The 20,839-nt window shown below is 45.9% G+C and overlaps 1 protein-coding gene across 2 annotated transcripts in view; it reads left to right on the top strand.

The window, feature by feature from the left end:
- The window catches only part of helz (helicase with zinc finger), a 58,548-nt gene extending 37,839 nt beyond the window's left edge, over positions 1–20,709 (top strand). For both annotated transcript variants that reach the window (XM_029122575.2, XM_013135380.4), the window contains exons 22-31: positions 4,157–4,421; positions 8,190–8,241; positions 12,215–12,402; positions 15,338–15,560; positions 15,716–15,795; positions 16,104–16,602; positions 17,032–17,251; positions 17,338–17,938; positions 19,538–19,775; positions 20,325–20,709. In XM_029122575.2, the coding sequence (XP_028978408.2) occupies positions 4,157–4,421; positions 8,190–8,241; positions 12,215–12,402; positions 15,338–15,560; positions 15,716–15,795; positions 16,104–16,602; positions 17,032–17,251; positions 17,338–17,938; positions 19,538–19,775; positions 20,325–20,680 (2,722 nt within the window). In that variant the 3' untranslated portion in view covers positions 20,681–20,709. The remainder of the gene's footprint in view (positions 1–4,156; positions 4,422–8,189; positions 8,242–12,214; positions 12,403–15,337; positions 15,561–15,715; positions 15,796–16,103; positions 16,603–17,031; positions 17,252–17,337; positions 17,939–19,537; positions 19,776–20,324) is intronic.
- The last annotated feature ends 130 nt before the right edge of the window (positions 20,710–20,839 follow it).

The following is a 20,839-nucleotide window of genomic DNA, read 5'->3' as shown; positions in this document are numbered from 1 at the left end:
CCTGAAATCGTGCTGTTCTGTTTTGTTTCATGTTTTCAAGGCTCACTGTTAATATATCATGCACTGCAGTGTGTCATTGGTTGCGCGTGCACGCAGTGGCGTGGCTGGGCGGAGGGGTGGGTGGTGGGGTCACAGTCAGGGTGCCAGCTGTGCAGGAAGAAGTGGCTTAGTGGGAGGGGCATGTCCCCCCGCCAGGCAGGCTGGCGCTACCCCTCACACAAACCCACATGCGACCCCACCCCCAGCCGATGCCCGCCCGCGGTGTGTCAGCTTAGCGTGACGACACAGGGCCCCCGGCCGTGACACGAGCAACGCTCTGCCGTTCTGTTGGTTATGTTGAATGTTCCTGTACCTACACGTTTTGTTTTCCTAAGCGGATTGAGATGTTTTGTGACAGGGCCCTCCCCAAATGGTTTCGTACTATCTGAAAATGTCCCTTGTAATCTCTCTTTTGTTTTGCCCTGTTCCGTTTTTAAATGGTGAACTGCAAAACACAACGCTGTTTCTCTTACTGGGCAAGGTCAGGTAGTCCATGCCTTATTTTCTGTTTGGTATTGAAACCCGGAGGTTCTCAACTCTGAATGGAATTAATTTGGTAGATCTTTTTCGTGGATGCACAACATCTCGAGGCTGAAGCTTTTGACTCACCATCTCGAAGCTGAAGCTGGTGACTCCTGCTAAAGGAATGTCAGTTGATTACTATAGTGTCCCCGTTGGGCGATCAGTGTAATTGCTTAATTTCCATCTCTTCGTGGCGAGACAGGCGCTCAAACAGGTTTTGTCAGTGGGGCCAGTGGTGCTGAGAGATTTGGAATGACCACGTCCAGACTAAAGGACAGAGACGGATCAGCGGACCCTGATTTCATCGAGGGGGACAAACGTGTCTTCAGGGTTGTGCCATATATCCTGATACCCTGTGTGGTGTTCACACGCACGGACACGCACGCATACTCAATTCACCCACGGCACTCGCCGACCCCCAGCTGCGGTTCCTCCCCCTCCTAGCCAGTCACCATGGCAACTGTTAAGCGTCAGCCAATCGCTACGTGTCCGGTCTCGACACTTGTTTATGAAATGTCACCCCGAAGAGATGTCAATTAAATCAATAGAGCTAACGAGGAAGATGCCCCTGCCAACACACTCTCTATAAAAAACTAAAAAGTCACCCAGCATATCGTGTTCTGTGTTTTAGTCTTGTCAGACACTTCGCTTGTTTCTCATGCTCTTGGTCTTTGATGTTGATCACGGTCCACTGCCGGTGAGTGCACATCCTCTAAACCAACGTAACCCACTCATTTGTTTACTCATATTGCACAATTGGTGTCCTTGCCCTCGACAGTTCGTCATCCATTTTGTCTTGAACGAAAGTGGAATCTTGGAGCGACCGCGCTGCCCAATTGGGACAGGGAGGCGTTAAATGTGTTTATTCCGAGTAGAGAGGAGAGCGATGGGGCGGTCCTGCCCGGAGGGACACGCCCACCCTCTCAGAATGCCTGGTTGAAGCTTGACTCCAAGTCGCAAGACCGACTCAGTGTTTGCAAGTCACTGCAAATGATTTGGAGTACGTGCCCATGTCTACCTCTAGTCTACAATATAATGGAACGGCTGGAAATGTTACCAGTCTCATCTATGGGTTCTCTGATGGGAAATGAGAACTGAACCACAACAGCCGTAATTGTCGGGTTTCCTTCATTTGATATCGGCTACAAAGCAATTGGCTTCCGTTGTGAAGTTTTATTGGTTTCAGTTTCAGTGCCAATAATGCTATTAGTGTTCAACAAGGTTTTTTATCAGTTCTGTCCCCAAATACAACCAACCCTAAACCCAAGTAAAGCTTTCATGTGACGGATGTTTTTTCATTGATGTCAAGTGCATTCATTTTGAAGTCACATGCCCTGGACACACGCTTTAAGAGTTCTGGTTTTGTATGCTGTAACTGTGCTGGCTTGGTTGGAAGCTGGTTCATGCAATTCCTCTGAGGCCCAGTTTCAACAGGGACCCGTCTCATTGATGGCGTAATTCCACTGGGGGACACTAGATAGGGACTTACCTCATGTATGTGTCTCTGAGGGGCAATGTTTGAACAGGGACCTGTCTCATATTGATGTTATTCCATGGAGTGCTGGAATAGAGACCCATGGCATTCATGTGGTTCCACCAATGGTGTAGGAAACTGTCCTGTTGGTGACGTAGTTCCAAGGGAGGACAGCGTTTGAGTTGGTCCCCGTCTCCTATCGATGATGTAATTCCACGGGTGCAGCGTTTGAATAGGACCCCGTCTCATATCGATGATGTAATTCCACGGGGGGAGAGGGTTTGAATAGGACCATGTCTTGTATTGATGATGTAATTCCACAGAGGGACAGCGTTTGATAAGGACCTGTCTGGGCTCATTTGAGCAACCTGCCCCGATTATTTCCCCGTCAGTCACAGGTCCTGCCGTTAATATGCACATCTGTGAATAATGTCAGTGCCCACATGAGCATTATTCAAGCTGATGTGCATACACTTACGGTCCTGAACATGCAAAAAAGCCAAATGTAGTCACACAAAACGGATGTTAGACGCACACACACACACATGCTGCTCATCTACTCCTCAGAGAACAGTTATGAAAATGCCAATCCCTCTGGACATGAATGAAAATTTAAACTGACAAAACTCTTCAGTTAAGGATGCTCCCTAGGAAGTATTGGGATGGTGCATGGAAAGTCTTGGTCTTTGGAAAGTATTCAGACACCTTCACTTTTGTCATTTTGTTGTTTTATACACTTAATTTATAATTGATCTACACACTGTACCCCATAATAATGTTTAAATGTTTCATAATTTGTGCCAAGTTACTGAAAATCAACAACAAATCAACAAAAAAGTATTGACCCTTTATTCAGTACTTTGTAGAATTGCCTTTGGCAACAATCAGTTTTGTGTCTTGGGTATACCTCTACCCGCTTTGCACTCCTTGATTTGGATATTTTCTTCCATTCTTCTTTTTAGACCCTCTCAAGCTCTGTTACTTTGGATGGGGAGCTTTGGTAAACCGCGATGTTCAGGTCTCTCCACAGATGTTTGATTGCGTTTAAGTGCAGGCTTTGGCTGGGTCCCTCCAAGATATTCACACACTGGACTGTGGGCTTCTGGTCGCTATTGTGCTGAAAGCTTGATCAAGTTCTAGAGCTTGATATGGAGTCTCATGGCATTACTTCATAAACAGTACATGATATTTCAGTTTTCATTTTCAACAATTTGGCACAAATTTACAAAGCTGTGTTTTTGCTTTCTCATTATGGGTACTGTAGATTAATGAAATAACAATGTGTAGTGGGTAAGTCTTACCACCGGACGGTGTTGTTTGGTAGCTTCTTAGTAAAGTTTATTTTATTTTATTTTGAATACTCATTGTGAAAGCTCAAGTGAGAGACCATAAATATTCATTATTTCCTAGAAAGAATAGCAATGACAATTACAGAATGAAAAGAGACGTTCGTTTTTTACTATGAAGTAATGCGTATTTAGGGTCTTACCTACCATCATGTGCACACAGAGCATTGTCCAACTACATTAGGGCTGTTTTCAAGAGTTTTAGTATACTACTAAAATCTCTAAGACTAAAACAGGTAGTGAAATAATATCTGCCCCCACTGATTCTCAGACTTGGAGGACATCATGCCTCTCATTTCAGGATCCAGCCTCGTCCTCCCTTCCGTTCCAACCCTGCAGCCCAGACCACTGGACAAGCCCAATGCCATAATGGCGGCCATTCAGATAACCATTGCTTTTGGAAGCTAACTTTGTCCCCTAATATAACTTTTCTGAGATGAACGAATCTGCGTGCCGAGGCTAACAAAACCCTCAGTCTCTTTTGGGATGTGGGTGGGTGGAAATGTTTTCTGTGTCCGGTTTTCATGTAATTGCGTCTGCGTGCCGTTTTGTATTCACTTCGTTTGTTTTCCCGTGTCCGTATCCCATACATTAATAGGCACAGTGTTGTATACCTGTTCTCAGTGCCCCTTAAATTAAATGCAGAAGGCCGTTAAGTCAGCAACTGAGTTTGTCATTGAGTGGTTGAGAGTGACGATCGAGCGTCAGCTACGAGCGTCCTGACATCCCCCCCATCACTGACATGCCCCCCCCCCTCTCCCTCTCTCCTCAACAGAAAGTTCTGGGAGAAGTTCATCTCCATCTGCCACGAGAACTCCAGCCTCCACGGCATCACCTTCGAGCAGATCAAGGCCCAGCTGGAGGCCCTAGAGCTCAAGAAGACCTACGTGCTCAACCCACTGGCGCCCGAGTTCATCCCCCGCGCCCTGCGGCCCCAGCCGGCCCAGCACACCCACCAGCACCAACACCCCCACCCCCAGGGACACGCGGCCAGCAAACAGCCCGGGCCCCAGCAGCAGCAGCAGCAGTCCCCCCCCAAGGTACGGCTGGGTGAGGGGCAGAGGCGTACCGTTGTGGTCCAGTCAAACCTAATCTAAGCGATAGTCTGCTGCGTGCGTGTGGAAGAGAACTGGGGAACCGCCGGGTTCTTGGGTCTGGGGATGTGCATCTTGAGTGCGAAGGCTGACTGGATCAACCTTCCAGTGTTGGGGTCTCAAGACCTACTCAGGAAACTGTAAAATAGACATATGTAGACAAGCGAATGGAGATGGTTGTACCGATTTTTGGATGTAGAGAAATTGAGAATGATAATGGAGTAGATATAGAAACTGATTGATAGTGATAGACATTTATGTCTGTTGAGAGAGAGATACCTTTACGTGAGGGGCAACAATGATGAGGGAGGCATTGTGCTTTGTCTTAGTATTGAGGCAATAGTACTAACACAACACAGCAGTGTGTCCTTATGGCTAGGCCCTCTGCATGTTTCTAAAGGAATTCATCTTATTTTAAATTAAATTCTGTTCCCTTCGATACAAGGTAATTGGTTCCCTCGTGGGCCTTTTTCAGAACATTTAGTTTTTCTTTCGACTGTCGTTTCTCCAAAATGTGCTCTGGGTTGTTTATTGGTATTATAAAACCCCCCCACAAAAACATTTTTCTTTTTAATAGTGGTTTTATGAAGATGAGGTGAGTAGCCACTTGGGTTTGCGCCAGCGTGTCTGCTTTATCACCAAGTGCTGCCGTTTAAAATGTTGAAACTGTCCGCCTGCCTGGCGTAAAGGTTAACGAAATCAACACAGCTGCCAAGCCCTCGTATCACCCTCTGGTTCTAATGAGGTAGATATACACGCGCGCTCACACGCGGGTTTGTTCCAGGCTCTTTCTGGTCTAAAAAGAATGTTGGATGTAAAGAAAGATAAGTTGGCGTAATGCGGATGTCATATGTTACAAACAAAAACATGTACACACAGGAGCTGTACTTAAATGCCAACTTGGCAGCTAGGCGCACACACATACACACACCAGTCCGTTTCTAACTATTGATTTGCAACCAACCAGCAATCCACTTCACAGACATGGTTTCGGCAACAGCGTGGCAATACGAGTCTTTACCAGGGTTTTCAGTTCTGCTCGGCTGGAAATGACACTCAAAACGCGTCAGTGTCTGTTTTCCCTTCAGTGCTCAACAAATGGAAAGGCTTTTAAAGGCTTTTTTTCTTATGTCAACGTTATGAAAGACAACCTCAAAGCGTCTTCTAGAGACAGACACACTGGTTGTACAGACATCTTACAGACAGTGAAAACAAGTACACACAAAGCATTTAGATGTTTGATATATGCTTTTTTTATACGAAAGTATTTATCAAAGCAACGTTTTTCTTCCAACTGTAAGACCATTTTTAACCAAGTTATTGGTTCATGAGAGAATTTTAAAAAGCATTAGTTAATGGTTGGCAAACTGTTTATATGTTTGTACATGTATTTCTATTTTCAGTTTGTCATCAGTTGCATATTTAGTAGTGCCCTTGAGCAAAGCACTTTACCCTTATTGCTCCTGTAATTGGCTCTGGTTAACCGCTGCTGCTAAATGACATTGACATAAACCACATTTTGATGTTTTAGGTTAGAACAATTACTTTCACAATGCAGCGTTTCCAATCACAGGCATACGTTGTTGGTCTCAATTATTTAGATTGACCGGGGTGTGATGGAATTGAACAAGACCCCCCCCCCCGACCAAGGCTGTGTTCAGACGTTTCTGGGGCCAAGCGCTCTAAATGGAAAAGGCGTTTGGCTAAATCAAGTGTTCATCAAATGTGATGCTTATGTGGAAGTGCTGTTCATTTTTTAACTAGGCAGTGTCTCTCAAGCCGTTTGGATACTGGGCACATAATCTCCAGTCCAAACACAGAGGGGACAGTCTCTGTAAAATCCCTTGTGTGGTGTGGGGAATTAACTCCATGTCTTTACTCTGACCTGTGGGCGGTCTTTATAGGTACCACCGCCCACAACTAGAAGGGCAAAAGGGGCATTCGCTCCAGCAAAGGCCGTCCACTTCACGTGCCTGTGTTGCCTCTGGCTGCATTTTATGCTCTTTGGTTTTACCAAAATTCCCTTTTTCTACGTTGCGCTTTGAAAGCAGTGTAGGGAACCGAACCGGCTGTCGTCTGCATGCCGAGGTGCACCAGCCATGTTAAGTGTCATCAGTTAACACCTCCGCCCGAAGGGGCCTCCTAACCCGGCTCTGACTTGCCAAGACAAGTTCCAATGGATCGCCATGTACGCATGCCTCCGCCACGAGTCAGAAGGCTAACGAGAGCTTCGTTTCGGTCGGTCGTGTGACGTTGTGTCGTCGCCGGACGTGGTCAGTGTCTCAGAATAGGTGCGACCCGACTCCCTTTATAATGAGAAAGCTATGCTTTTATTAGTAGAGAGACACAGTGAATGATGGTGCGCGTGACGTACTGACAGTGGCCTTAGTCGAACCCGCGCTGCAGCAGAGAGCCTACCTTAGAACGCCAGACCACCCCAGAAGTCTACTGTGTACAGAGCGCAGCGAGAGGACTGAGGAAGCCCTGCTCATTTCATGCAGACATTGTGTCCGTTGTGATTAGCAGGGAAACTGGTGAGGAAAAACAGAAATAGTGAGAAATTGAGGTATGGAAGAGAGGAGGGTCTTGCCAGGTTTGTTGCACTGCTGCCCACTGCTGCATTTACCGGGGACTGGACAGAACGCCTTAATCGGTGTGTGCATGTGTGAATGCTATACATGTAGAAACTTGAATTTCCTACCAAGAGGGTTTCACATTTAGCTTTTAACCATAAACTTGCGCGCCTGTTTCAATTAGCAACTAATAATAATAAACCCTGTGACTGAGTCTGCTGTACCAATTCAGAAAGAAGCATATTTTTCACGCAAGCACACACACACACACACACACACACACACAACATAAACCTAATATAATGCCCTATAGGCACTGTGATATGCAAAACAACGAGTGTTCCATATTCGTATCGTACATTAACTTGCTGTACCCATGTTGTTATTACATTATTTCAAGGTAAAGAGCATTTTCCACATAGAAAGTGTGCATAATGAATGGTGTCCTATTATATAGTAATTCTGGAAGCACTCCTCTGTGCCGTTACCACTGATGCTGGAGAGCAAAGAAATATGGGTTTGATTACTGATCATCGTCGTTTAATGCAATGTATTGGAAGAATAAGAAAAGGACACGACTAGGGTGTTTTTTTATTTTTACGAACACAGTATGGGTCAGTTTTCCTCAAGAAAGCAAGGTGACACAAAAATGTAGATTCATTCAACTGAATGAGGAGTATTCTTATAGTTGTTCTTGACTTAAAAAAAAGACTCCTGCATTCTGAGTAAAAAAATAATAATCATAGGCTACAGTCTTTTTACAAGTCAATCCACATCAGTAGAAACTCCTGATCCCTAGAATAATGAATAGATGTCTTTTTTTCACAAAAAGACGGCCTTAATTTTCTTGGAAAGCAGCACCAGCAGAATGCATTGACCTCCCTCCGTAGTATTGCCATTTAGATTCACGTTGCTGGCCTTTCAGTTCCCCTGCTATACTATCTGGAATTGCTCTTGGAGCTTTAGCTACTTAGCCATTGTGACATATGTGGGCCACAGAGGACCATACTGTCATTGCTGCCTGCCCTCCAGTCGCTTCACATAGGATGCCTTCGTCTCCTCCAGCCACCCCCCCGCCCTTCTTGCTGGGCCTCATCTCTTGTCAACTCTTTCTAAGGACGTCTCCCTCTTTCTTTTTCAGGGGAAAGCACAACATGCAAACCACACAGAGCACTTCCCACCTGAAGGATTTGGTGAGTGTCTTTTTCTTCCATTGTCTATGGGCCTTTTCTCCATTTGGTTCCTCATTGGGATCATCTGCTTGCTATCGACATCTCTGTACAAACCACTTAAATTGTACACATAGTTTATATATAGTTTATAATTTAGACAATAATTTAGGTTATTTTTTTTATTGTTTTCCTGCTAGAATTGATCCTGTTTTTAATTACCATTTCTATTATGTGGTTGTCCTTCATAGCTATTTTAAGATGACTTCACTAACTACAAGTTGCTCTGGATAACAGCGTTTTTTTAAATAGCAAAGAATGTTAATTGTAATCTTCCATCTGTTTCACATTTGTTTTAATAAAAGCAGAAAATTAAATATACAATAGCGGACGTGGAATTAACATACAGAAAGAAAAACAAATGAATATGTCAGAACCCCGCCAACCTTCTTCCCAAATGCTGTCCAAGTCGCCTTTGACAGTGATAACTGCTTGGAATCTTTTTGGGTTTGACTCCTCAAGTTTGTGCTTTCTGTCATCCTTCCTTGCCGATCTTCTCATGCCAGATGGGCAATTACACATTCTTTGAATTGCTACATTTAAGATTTGCACATATGTGCGGAGGTACGGGAAATGAAACATCATGCTAAACTAAGTGACTTCACTGCCTTTCAGCTACCCCTTGAGAAAGCTGTTGATTGTGTACATGAGTACAATTCCGGCCTGAAGATTCACCCCTGTGATTTTTATTTGTTTAAAGCATTGTTTCAAGACCTTGTGCTGTAGCCCAAGGTCTGGCAACGCAAGACTACTCAAGCACTGTCTGATTGGATGGAGGGCAACTGTGAACTGCTGTCTTCAGGTTTGAGGTTCAAGTCCGGGCTTTGACTTTGACTCAAGGATGCTTACAGGCTTAGCCAAAACAACGCCGGAGTGGCTTTGGGCCGTGTGCGTTGAGTCATTGTCAAGCTGAAAGATGAATCTTCACCCCCATCTTAGGTTCTGTGTGCCCTTAATACATTAGTTTTTTCAAGGACCTCTCGGTTCATCCATCCTTCAGTCCTGACCGGTGTCCCTGTTCCTGCAAAACTTCTCCATAGCATTATGCTCCCACCTCCTTTCTTCATAGCCAGGATGGTATTTGCCAGGTGATTAGCTGTACCTAGTTTCACATTCAGACATAATAGTTTGATTTCTGTTTCAATCTATTTCCATGCTCTGAGCCCTTCAGACAGCATGCCTTAGGCCTTTTATTCAAGACTGGCTTTCGTCACTTTGGAAATGGTGGCAGAAATGGTTTTCCTCACGGGTTCTCCCACCTCTCCAGTGAAACTGAAGATCTCCCTTTTTGACCAGTTATTTAGTTTGGCTGGACTGCCAGTTCTTCCATTTCTCAGTGATTGAGCTGCCTGCTCTCCTTGGAACTTTCAATGATATGTTGTGTGTATGACAAACCTAAACATTTGAATTAGTTTTAAAATAAACTCTAACATTTAAAATATGGATAAAGTGGAGGGGTCTGAATACTTTCAAAGTCATTTTTCTACTGGTTCGGTATTAGTCTTTGTATTTGTTATTATTTTGTTAAACAGGCAACAGACAAACTTTACATTCTTACATTCCCCTACTGTGATCATTAAACAGCCAAGTACTACGGTATGTCTCCTGCTGTGATCAATAAACAGGCAAGTACTACGGTATGTCTCCTGCTGTGATCAATAAACAGGCAAGTACTACGGTATGTCTCCTGCTGTGATCAATAAACAGGCAAGTACTACGGTATGTCTCCTGCTGTGATGACAGCCAGCACATGGCATATAGTGTACCGTGGCACTCCGTAGTATTCAACCCCTTGGACTTTTCCTCATTTCATTGTGTTACATCATGAAATTAAAAAGTATTTAATCAGGAGCTTTTTCCATTGATGAGCACAAAAGCCCATCAATTTCAATTGAAAAATAAAATCTGCTAATTTCTGTAGAGGCATTATTGTGGTTTTAAATAGGGTGCCGTGCTAAATGGCATAAATCTGTTCCCAACACACGCGTTTTGTCATACCCACCTTATACAGTCTTGGAAACCGTGGCTTTTGGCCTGTTTGCATTTATGATTCGAACCACCCCCTTAAACTGTAATAGAATTTTACCAAATTAGGTATATTTTATAATGTAAATCTTTTCCCCACATCTCAATTGTTGCAGAATGAAATGTCAAATAACAGAACGGGATCCATTCTTTCATTTTTGAGGCCATGTCTGTGTTTGTTTTGCTACATAAGATCTAAAATCAGTTACATCCAAGGGCCTTCCAGTATTTACCTGTAAGACTGAAGGAAAAAGGATGAAAAGGGCAGTGTGTCTGTGACAATAGATGAGAACAGCTCAAGGACAGAACTATGTACGTTAAAATGCATTAAAAGCATTTCCGTGAAGGACAAGTTTGATGCAATAAAACTACGATGGGATAGAACCTTCAGGTCTGTGTGGTCATGACTCTGTTGAAATAAAAGTACAGGCTTTGTTGCCAACAGCACTTTTCCGCTGAAAAGTTTTCAAACAGTGGTAGAATTTCATCTCAGCGTTACAGGGGATGCAACATCAGTCAAAAGACAGTAAGGATCCCATTTTTTTGTTTGTTTCAATTTGGCCACAGCAGGGCTTTTGTCACGGAGTTGTGTAGATGTAGCTGCACCTACGACAGTGGAGAGCTCTGTCACAGAGTGTTGCATTGCTGTCACCATGAATCCGCTTGCCTTGAATGGAGAGAGCCTGAGCAGTCTTTGGTGAGTGGGAGGAATGGAAAAGATGGCTGCGAACCGAGTACCACCTTAGCAGGCGGTTGTTGGAGTCATTATTGCGAATCATTATTGCAAGTAACCCCTCCATCACTATAGTGTCGACCAATCTCCCATCTCCTCCCTTCACCCTCTAAACACCCCCACCCTGATCAACTGCAGAGCTGTGTGAGGTCATTCATTGGTTCCTCGTATGTACACCAAGACTTTTCCTCGAAGAGGATCACAGCATGGAGTCATATGACGTGTTCTGGGAAGACATGAACTCAGGATAATGGTTCTTCCACCCTGATGGGAAGACAAGGCATTGTAGAGTCCCTGAAGTGCTTCAATTTGGACCTTAGGAAATCAAGTGCCGGAATATCTTGGAAAATACTTTCCTTGCCTCTCCACAGCAATTCCCTACTGGCTCCTTAAAAATGACAATTAAGTTCTTGAAAGTCCTGCAATTTTGCGTTCATGTAACTGTACAAACCTACGAATTGTACACAAACAGCAACTTGGTTGTTTGGCTATATTGTCACAGGAGGTGGGTGGGCTTGGCACAAACGGAGATGACCAACGTCTTCCAATTGTTCTTGTCCGAAAGAGTATAACACAATGTAAGCAAAATTTTATTCATTTAGAGAACACGTTTATCCAGAGCAAGTTAGCATACATTAATCAAAAGATTGCTGGTCTGTAAATAATACATTATAAAAAAAGGTCAACAGCGAGTATTAGCAAGTTGGGCAGACGCTGGAAGGATAAGACAAATCTGAGCTTTTAATTATTATCCTTCTAGCAAAGTAGCTTGCTAATCAAGCTACCCAAACTAGCAAATCAGCATAGGCCACACAAACCGAAATCTGTAAAATGGGTCTTAAGCAGGGCTGCTGAACACTTACTGGAGATGGACCGTCCTGTAGGTTTTCTCTCCTATTTTGACTAGCCTGATGTAGCTTCTCATCCAGCTAATTATTAGAATCAGATGTGCTAAATTAGGGTTGACAGAAGAACCTGCAGGACGGAAGCGTCCAGGAATAGGATCAGACAAGCCTGGTCTAGACGGTCAAACACATTTCACTGTAATGAGTTTTTGAGTTCTGAATCATTAGCAATTATTATGTTTCATGTGTTTCAAACATTTTCTTTAATGCCTAAGAGTAAGAAATCTCACTTATCACAATTGTTCTTTACCTCGCCCCAATCTTTTCTCTCCAGTTCCACCAAGCCCGGCGGTATTGATGGGCAACCCCATTCGGGCTTTCACACCGCCCCTGGGTGCCACCCCCGGTGGCATCGGCAAGTCCCCCAGTCCAGTGCAGAGGATAGACCCCCACACCGGTGCCAGCATCCTCTATGTGCCCGCTGTCTATGGGGGCAACATGGTCATGTCCATGCCTCTGCCGGTAAGTGTACTGCTCCTGGGAGCTGTTGTTTTAGGATTATACAGTGGGGAGAACAAGTATTTGATACACTGCCGATTTTGCAGGTTTTCCCACTTACAAAGCATGTAGAAGTCTGTCATTTTTATCATAGGTACTCTTCAACTGTGAGTGACAGAATCTAAAGGAAAAATCCAGAAAATCACTTTTACTTAATCATACATTCATTTGCATGACATAAGTATTTGATACATCAGAAAAGCAGAACTCAATATTTGGTACAGAAACCTTTGTTTGCAATTACAGAAATCATACGATTCCTGTAGTTCTTGACCAGGTTTGCACACACTGCAGCAGGGATTTTGGCCCACTCCTCCATACAGACCTTCTCCAGATCCTTCAGGTTTTGTGGCTGTCGCTGGGCAATACGGACTTTCAGCTCCCTCCAAAGATTTTCTATTGGGTTCAGGTCTGGAGACTGGCTAGGCCACTCCAGGACCTTGAGATGCTTCTTACGGAGCCACTCCTTAGTTGCCCTGGCTGTGTGTTTCGGGTCGTTGTCATGCTGGAAGACCCAGCCGCGACCCGTCTTCAATGCTCTTAATGAGGGAAGGAGGTTGTTGGCCAAGATCTCGCGATACATGGCCCCATCCATCCTCCCCTCAATACGGTGCAGTCGTCCTGTCCCCTTTGCAGAAAAGCATCAGTAGTGTGTTACAGTAGTGTGTTACTAATGGTTTTCTTTGAGTCCGTGGTCCCAGCTCTCTTCAGGTCATTGACCAGGTCCTGCCATGTAGTTCTGGGCTGATCCCCCACCTTCCTCATGATCATTGATGCCCCACAAGGTGAGATCTGGCATGGAGGCCCAGACCGAGGGAGATTGACCGTCATCTTGAACTTCTTCCATTTTCTAATAATTGCGCCAACAGTTGTTGCCTTCTCACCAAGCTGCTTGCCTATTGTCCTGTAGCCCACCCCAGCCTTGTGCAGGTCTAAAATTCTATCCCTGATGTCCTTACACAGCTCTCTTGTCTTGGCCATTGTGGAGAGGTTGGAGTCTGTTTGATTGAGTGTGTGGACAGGTGTCTTTTACACAGGTAACGAGTTCAAACAGGTGCAGTTAATACAGGTAATGAGTGGAGAACAGGAGGGCTTCTTAAAGAAAAACTAACAGGTCTGTGAGAGCCGGAATTCTTACTGGTTGGTAGGTGATCAAATACTTGTCATTCAATAAAATGCAAATACATTATTTAAAAATCATACAATTTCATTTTCTGGGTATTTTTTTTAGTTTCTCACAGTTGAAGTGTACCTATGATAAAAATTACAGACCTCTACATGCTTTGTAAGATGTAAAATCGGCAGTGTATCCAATACTACTTCCCCCACTGTATTTGGAATCGCTGTTTAATGTTTCTGCAAGTAAAGAGACTAACTTCCTGGGTAACTTGTTTTTAGACTATGTTTCCCGGTGTATTCAGTACTGGTACTATACATACCCACTATTTGTCCAAAATCAGATACGATCAACACCAGGCTGAATGTAATGAGGTTTTGCTTGAGACTTACTTTATCATTTGGCTTGGCTAAGTTGGTTGAAGAAAAAACACTTATCTATTACTGCTTTTAGTTTAGGCACATTAAAACTGACTAATGGGTCTAATTCCAAAATGTTTTGAAAAAAGTAGGCACCCATAACCATTAACTATTGGAACGCTAACGGGCGATGGCGAACAATCCTTTTATTTTGCAGACATCAGTGTCTCTTCCTGCTGCATTTTTAAAAACTGGGCGGGAAACAACCCATTTGGAGAACCGTGACTTTTGTTACTCTAGAAAATGGGTCTGTTTCTACTGGAAAGAAATGACGTGTTTGCTGTATATTCTCCCATTAACCATAATGCCAGATGACTTCTAGAATATTCATGGCGGATGGTTCCACATAATTAAACAGAGATTGCACATGGGGAAGTTGTTTTTTAAACAACGTTCCAGTTAGACACCATCCCTTTATTTGCTTTGCTCTGCTGCAGCTTCACACTGTTACATCATTTTAGGAATGAGAAGTGATTATTTTGCTCTTTTACGATACATTTTTCTTGTTATGCTACATGTTTTTACCATAAATATTTAGATTTGTCGGAGCACTATACTTTCAAAGATCTGTTTTAGTTTTCATTTATATGGAAATGTTCTTTGAAAAAGAGACCATTCCTTCAAATGCAATGCCTATTCTTTTCACTTCTTTTGGAAATGAATTAGCGTAGTTCGAAAGGGCCTTTATCACAATTGATGTTTATTTTTTTCTGTTAGATTTTAGTTTGTGTCTGTTGGGACAAAGGGATAGGTTTTACTGACCAGCCAACCTGGTGGGTGGCACGACCCTATCTGACATCAAACACGCCCCCTCTCAGAACCCCATAAATATTTGAACACCATCGGTTTCCTCCAACCTGCATCTCTCCACTCGTCTTTACATCTGGGACGGAAAACATGTCAAGATGGCCACGATGTGTTTCCCAATCTACCATGAATGTTTACTATAATACTGGCCAACTGACAGCTTTCGCTTTTTATGGAAACCTTTTATTAAGATTGATTTACCGCCCTTTTTCTCTCCATTCCTGAATTTCGCTGAATTTACCCAGTTGTTTCTACGGCCATGATTGATCTCAGTGCCCAAAAGATTGGGTAGAGCTCAAGTGCTATAGCTTTTGCGCTTAGTTTCTTCTGTTCATGTGCTTTTTGGTTTATTCTAATATATCTAGAGTCCCGTCACTGCTCTGTTGAAATTACCCAGACCTAAACCCCAATCAGGACAATACACCAAAATCAACATCTTTATAATTAACTATGGTGTAAAAGCCCCCTGAAAAGAAGCCCCCTGTCAGCCCCTTCTCGGGTGCCGGCTTTGTGTGTTGTTCCATGCATTAATCCTTTGGATTTGTATTCTGTCAAGTCTGTTCCAATCCAGTTGCCGTGGCCTGGCTACCAGAACCGCTTTGCCATGGACCCGCGTATCATGAGCCACCAGGCGGCCATGGCTTACAACCTCAACCTGCTGCAGGCCCAGAACCGGGGCTCGCCCATCCCCTACGGCGGTGTCACGCACCCCTCCCCTCTCGGCGTGGGCCAGCAGACAAGCCCTGACAAAGAGCTCCAAGCTGAATCCATCCGAAACGGTACAACTTTCCAGCTGTTACCCCCTGCCGCCGGGAAAATGCCTATGGTCTGCGGGTGTGCGAACCCTAGTAGCGAAGGATGGTCATGTTGTTTCATTACAGCTTTACAAGCGGCCCAGAACTCAAATAGCTCTGGTATTTTTGGGTCTCCTCAGGTAAAATGGACGGGTGTCCAAAGTCAGAACAGAGCCGGCTCCAGACTCCAGAGAGGAAGTTGTCAGAAAAGGACAAATCGGTATGTTTTTGTTGCTCCGCTTTCAAGCTCTGTTGCTCCGCTTTCAAGCTCTGTTGAAGCTATGAAACTGCTGTTTCATAGCTTCATTTCTATCCCACTGCTCTTCCAGTTAAATGCTTTCCATCTTTTCCTACTGCCTGTATCCGGTAGAGCATAAAAATGCCTGATATTTGGGTCTTTGAAAGGCACTTGTTTGAATTAGAAATACAGTACATTGAGGTAGTTAAACAGTACTGTATGATATGGTTCGTTCTTTGGAATTGCCATATGTCATGCGGGATATAACCCGTCATTTTCGTCTTCTCCAGGGAGAGCTGGACCCGGGCTGCGGGCGTTCTCTGGACTCTCAGACGGATGTCCCGGGCTTCTCCAACGCCATGCTCCACCGCAAGGACAACTCAGGCCAAAGACCCCTGAACTACCACCTAGCACCCCCCAACCAGGGCTTTGCCCCCCACCCCGGCGGGCGAGCCTTCCCCCCGCAGTACCCCGGAGTGTCCAGGCTCCCCTTTAGGGTGCCGTCGCAGCACCCTGGCGGGGGCCCGGCCATGGGCCAGCCGAACCAACAGCACTCGGCTCAGCTCTCCCCGGCCTATGCCAGCGGCGGCCACAACCCGTCCTTCTTCGGAGGGCCGGTGGCCTCCCACAGGGGCGTACCGGATGCGGAGGAGGAGTGTCCAGATGACATGGGGGGCTCCATGAGGTCCCAGATTGGTCACCAGGGGGGGCACCACCCGGCCTTGTCGCAACCCAACCGGGTCAACAGCTTCGGGGAGGAGAACCAGGAAGGCCTGGGGGATGGAATGGGTGGGTGTCGCAGTCTATGAGTGTAACTTTTATGTCCCTTCTAATAATGAGGTTTATCATTTATTCTCCATTTAGGGCTTTTGCCGGAAACGTGATTAGATGATTCAATTTCTCTGAGTTGAAGTGCTCCTAATTAATATTTATTTTTAGGTTTAATTTAGGTTTGTAACCTTATGTTTTGGCTGTGTAACGATGTATTTAGAAAGACGCACATTTACATACCTTAAATACAGGAAATCTTGCAAAAGTATTGTAATGCTTGGATTCAGGTTTGGGTCCACATAACTGTTGTATAAGCAATATATGGTTGTGGATTCACCTGGTTTGCCAATGTGTCAAACAACCCAGTTCCTTGAGATCTGCCGACGCTGCAGATGTTGGTATATTTCAAATAGTGTGTCTGTGTTTGCGTTCCTCTTCCGCCCCCAGACCCCCTTGCGTTGGAAGCCCTGAGTCAGCAGGCGCGTCTGGGCCAGTGGGGAGAACCTGGGCCCTTCATCCAGGGCGGTGTGGCCTTCCCCCTGCCCCATCAGCTAGCCCAACTAGCCCAGCCCGGCTTGGCCCGCCTTCCCCCCCAGATGCTGGCCCGGACCAACTGGCGGATGAGCGCTGGCCTGGAGGACGAATCAGGCGGGCCGCAATTCACCAGGTAACCCACTGAGACTATGTTTCGCTTTGTTTTTGCATCGGTCGGTTTTCGGTATTAATCAGGGCCACCGATTCTGTCTCCGCCAGGTTCCCCGGCTTGCTGCGAGAGATGCCGCCCCAAGAGCACCCCGATCCCAGGGACATGGCTGAGATGCAGCCCCCTCCCCAGTCCCGTCTGCTTCAGTACCGCCAGGTCCAGTCGCGCTCCCCGGGCGACCCATCGTCGCCCTCAGCCGGCAGCGCCAACCACGCGGGACCCTTCCCCCCCGGGCCCTACCCGGGCCGTGACCCCACCAGCCAAGAGCTGGAGCTACTCAACAACCCGGCTCTCCAGCAGCACCCTGGGAACCCGCTCTACAACCCCAACGCCTACCCCCACCAGTCTGGTCACTCCACCTCCCCGCCGCCGCAGGTCAAGTACCTGCTCCAGGAGGCCCAGTGGCCCCACGGTGCTGCCAGCGTGTCCCAGAACCACATGCCGGGCCAGGGCTTCCCGTATGGGCTGCACGTCATGGCTCACCCCAGCCGGCAGGAGCAGGTGCACCTGATGCAGCTCCACCACCACCAGCAACAGCAGCAACAACAACAGCAGCAACAGCAGCAGCAGGCTCAAGGCCCAGGACAGGATCCCTACCACACCCTCTCCCCTAGAACAGCAGCTGCCACCGCCCTTCACAATGTAGAAGAGGTAAGGACCAGTCTGCCTGTTTTTCTGGCTGTCTGCGGGTCTGCCTTTTTCTGTTTGTTCAGGGTTTTGCGCATGCATGTGTGTGTTTGTTGGTAATTGTTGCACTTGTACATCTAAAGTATAATGGTAAAGAACATAGACTAGTCTCTTTCTCTGTAAAGGATGTGTGAAGAGAGGAATTACAAGCGGGCGGAATAAAATTGTCACACTTTCACCTCACCCCAGAATGCTCAACGGTCGGGCAGGTGCATGTGAATGTACTTCCTGGTTTTGAATGCATAAATTAAAAACATCACAGGGAATAGATGCTGTGACTTTCTCACTCTTCGTTCTGAGCTGAAGATTAGTGCAAGAAAGCAATGTAACAGGTACAGCGCAACATATTGCCGGAAGCCGTCTGGGTTGGGGGGGGGACTAACACTGGGATAATAATATTGTAACCGTTGCCTCAACTAAACCAACATTTTTGGAGTGGAAAGTTTATTCCAGGTGACTGAGAACAGGAGGGCTGGGTTCTGTTCATTAGGTATAAAATGGAAAAACACAATAAAATGGGGTGTGTTTATACAGACTAAACAGTGTTTAAAAAGCATCTCTGTACGTGGCTCTCAACAGTGGTCACACTTTTGGACATTTCGAGATTTTTTTACACCATGAAATCAAAATGGATTTAGGAGTTTATGCCTCATCACAAAATCAATAATGTCAAAGAGAGAAACATGAATCTACAAATTGCTCTAAATGAATTAAACATACCTAACAGAAAGTAATTTTTTGCATTAGTATTCACCCCCTTCTACATTCCCTAATGCAAGCTAACCAGATCTTTGTTACCACCCAATTGGTTAGGGGTAATTCTGTAAGCAGCTCCCTCTATCCACTGTTACGCTCTAGGGCTGTTCGAGAACCCAGCGGGCAGGCATTTCCTTTATTGGATTTTAACAGGAATGTAGCCGTTGCTCCTCTGGGCTGCCAATGTCCTCTCCTAAAAAACATTTGCCTGTTTTGTATCCAGCTGAAGTCGGTTTGAGTATTGAGGTTTGAGTATTGCGCTGTCAATCCCCGAAGGGCTCAGCTCATCACAGGTTCCCACACCTCTGGGTGGTGTTTTGTTCTGAGGGCTGTTCTCGCCCCCAAAACCCTCCCCCCAAGCTTTTTCTCTGCTTTGCTGGAATGTTCTAGTCTTCCCCTCGCGTGGCTCTTATCCCTGTCTTATTGGTATTCCGATGAATTTTTCAGGATTTGTGTCAAGATTGCTCTCCCTGCATATTCCCAGTTTCTGGTGCCTGTTACGGGCACTCAGGTGGGAGAACGAATGTGTTGTTGCAATTTGTTCACGCTTGTGTATAGTAGCTGACAAGCAACGTGTTGGACTTCAGCTCTATGACAACACTCCGGGGGAGGAAATGCATGGGGAACAGTTGATTGAACTCGATTTTTTCCTCTTCCTGTCCGTCCCCCTCTCCCCGTCCGTCGGCCGCTTGCTCTATCGCACGCTCGCTCTATCGCACATCCCTCCCTCTCTGCCCGTCTTCCAGTATGAACTGGTCTTTGGGGTATTTGTCCTAACTCATCCCTCCCTCTCTGCCCGTCTCCCAGTATGAACCACGGGGTCCCGGGCGGCCCCTCTACCAGCGGCGCATCTCCTCCAGCTACCCAGAGGAGGGATCCCCCGCCAACGCCGCTTCTATGGCCCAGCCACAGCCCTGCCAGGTGGACCCCCAAGAGCACCAACACCCCCACGCCCACCAACACCCCCACGCCCCCTATGGCTACCCGTTCCAGAACATTCCATGCAACGGAGCCAGCACACTCGTTCAACACCGGGACCTCCTAGGTATGCATCAGAAGATAAATTATTCTTAGTAACCAGGATTAAAAGTTTGGATTTCAGAATGATATGTACTGTATTTTGGGGTTTATTGGTAGTATTAGAGGGGAGTTGTAGGGGAGCACAGTGGCAGAGTGGTGAAAGAAGATGCTCGAGTCATGGCGCTCAATTTAGAACGGCTTTCATGGAGGTTGGATCCGGCGAGTCAGATTGGAATGCCGCCGGCTTGTTGGCCTCTGTACAGGATGACGAATCAGCATGTGGAAATGCCTGTCTTATGGCTGTCATTTTCAGTGGTGCCAACAAATTAGTTTGTGCCAGAAACAATGTAGTGTGAGTTTTCCTTCCTAGGCAACCATTTTGTTCCTAGGGCTTTGTGACACATGGCTTTACATCTGGCGTTTGGATCGGGATATCTCAGTGAACCCGCTGTCTGTTTTGGAGGTAAAAAGTTCCCAAACTCGGACTTCTCTTCTTAACCCTGCTTCTCTCTTTCTATTTGTCATCCGTCTCCCATCCTCTTGCTCCGCTCCCGCTTATCCTCCTCTTTCACAGCTTCCTCCAAGGCCCTGCGGCACGCAGCTGAGGAGCAGATGAAGGCAGAAGCCGCGTCGGCGGTGTCCCAGCCCCCCGCCCACACCCTCCAGCAACCTGGACAGTTTCCCCCGCTCATGCCCAACGCCAAGCAGCAGCAACATCAGGCCCCTCCGGAACCCGGCCAGGGGCCCGGGGGCCCCCCAAATCTTGGAAAAACCCCCACCATGTCCTACGCCAGCGCCCTTCGTGCCCCGCCCAAGCCCCGAGCACGGCCCGAACAGGTCAAAAAGAACAGCGACCCGCTGTCCATTCTCCAGGAGCTCAGCATAGGAAGTTCAAACGGTAGCAACGGATACTATTCCTATTTTAAATGAGTTATCCATGAAAAATACCCCCCCCCCCCAAAAAAAAATAACAAAATTTATACAAAAATATATAAAAACAAAAAATTGTAAGAAAAAAAATTGTAAACTTTTGTGAAAAAGAGAAAAAAAAATGGTACAAGTGCTTTTACAAATCGTTTCTATTGATAG

The sequence above is a fragment of the Esox lucius genome, chromosome 9 (assembly GCF_011004845.1).
Source record: "Esox lucius isolate fEsoLuc1 chromosome 9, fEsoLuc1.pri, whole genome shotgun sequence".
NCBI lineage: Eukaryota > Metazoa > Chordata > Actinopteri > Esociformes > Esocidae > Esox > Esox lucius.
This window is presented reverse-complemented; position numbering and strand designations above follow the sequence as displayed.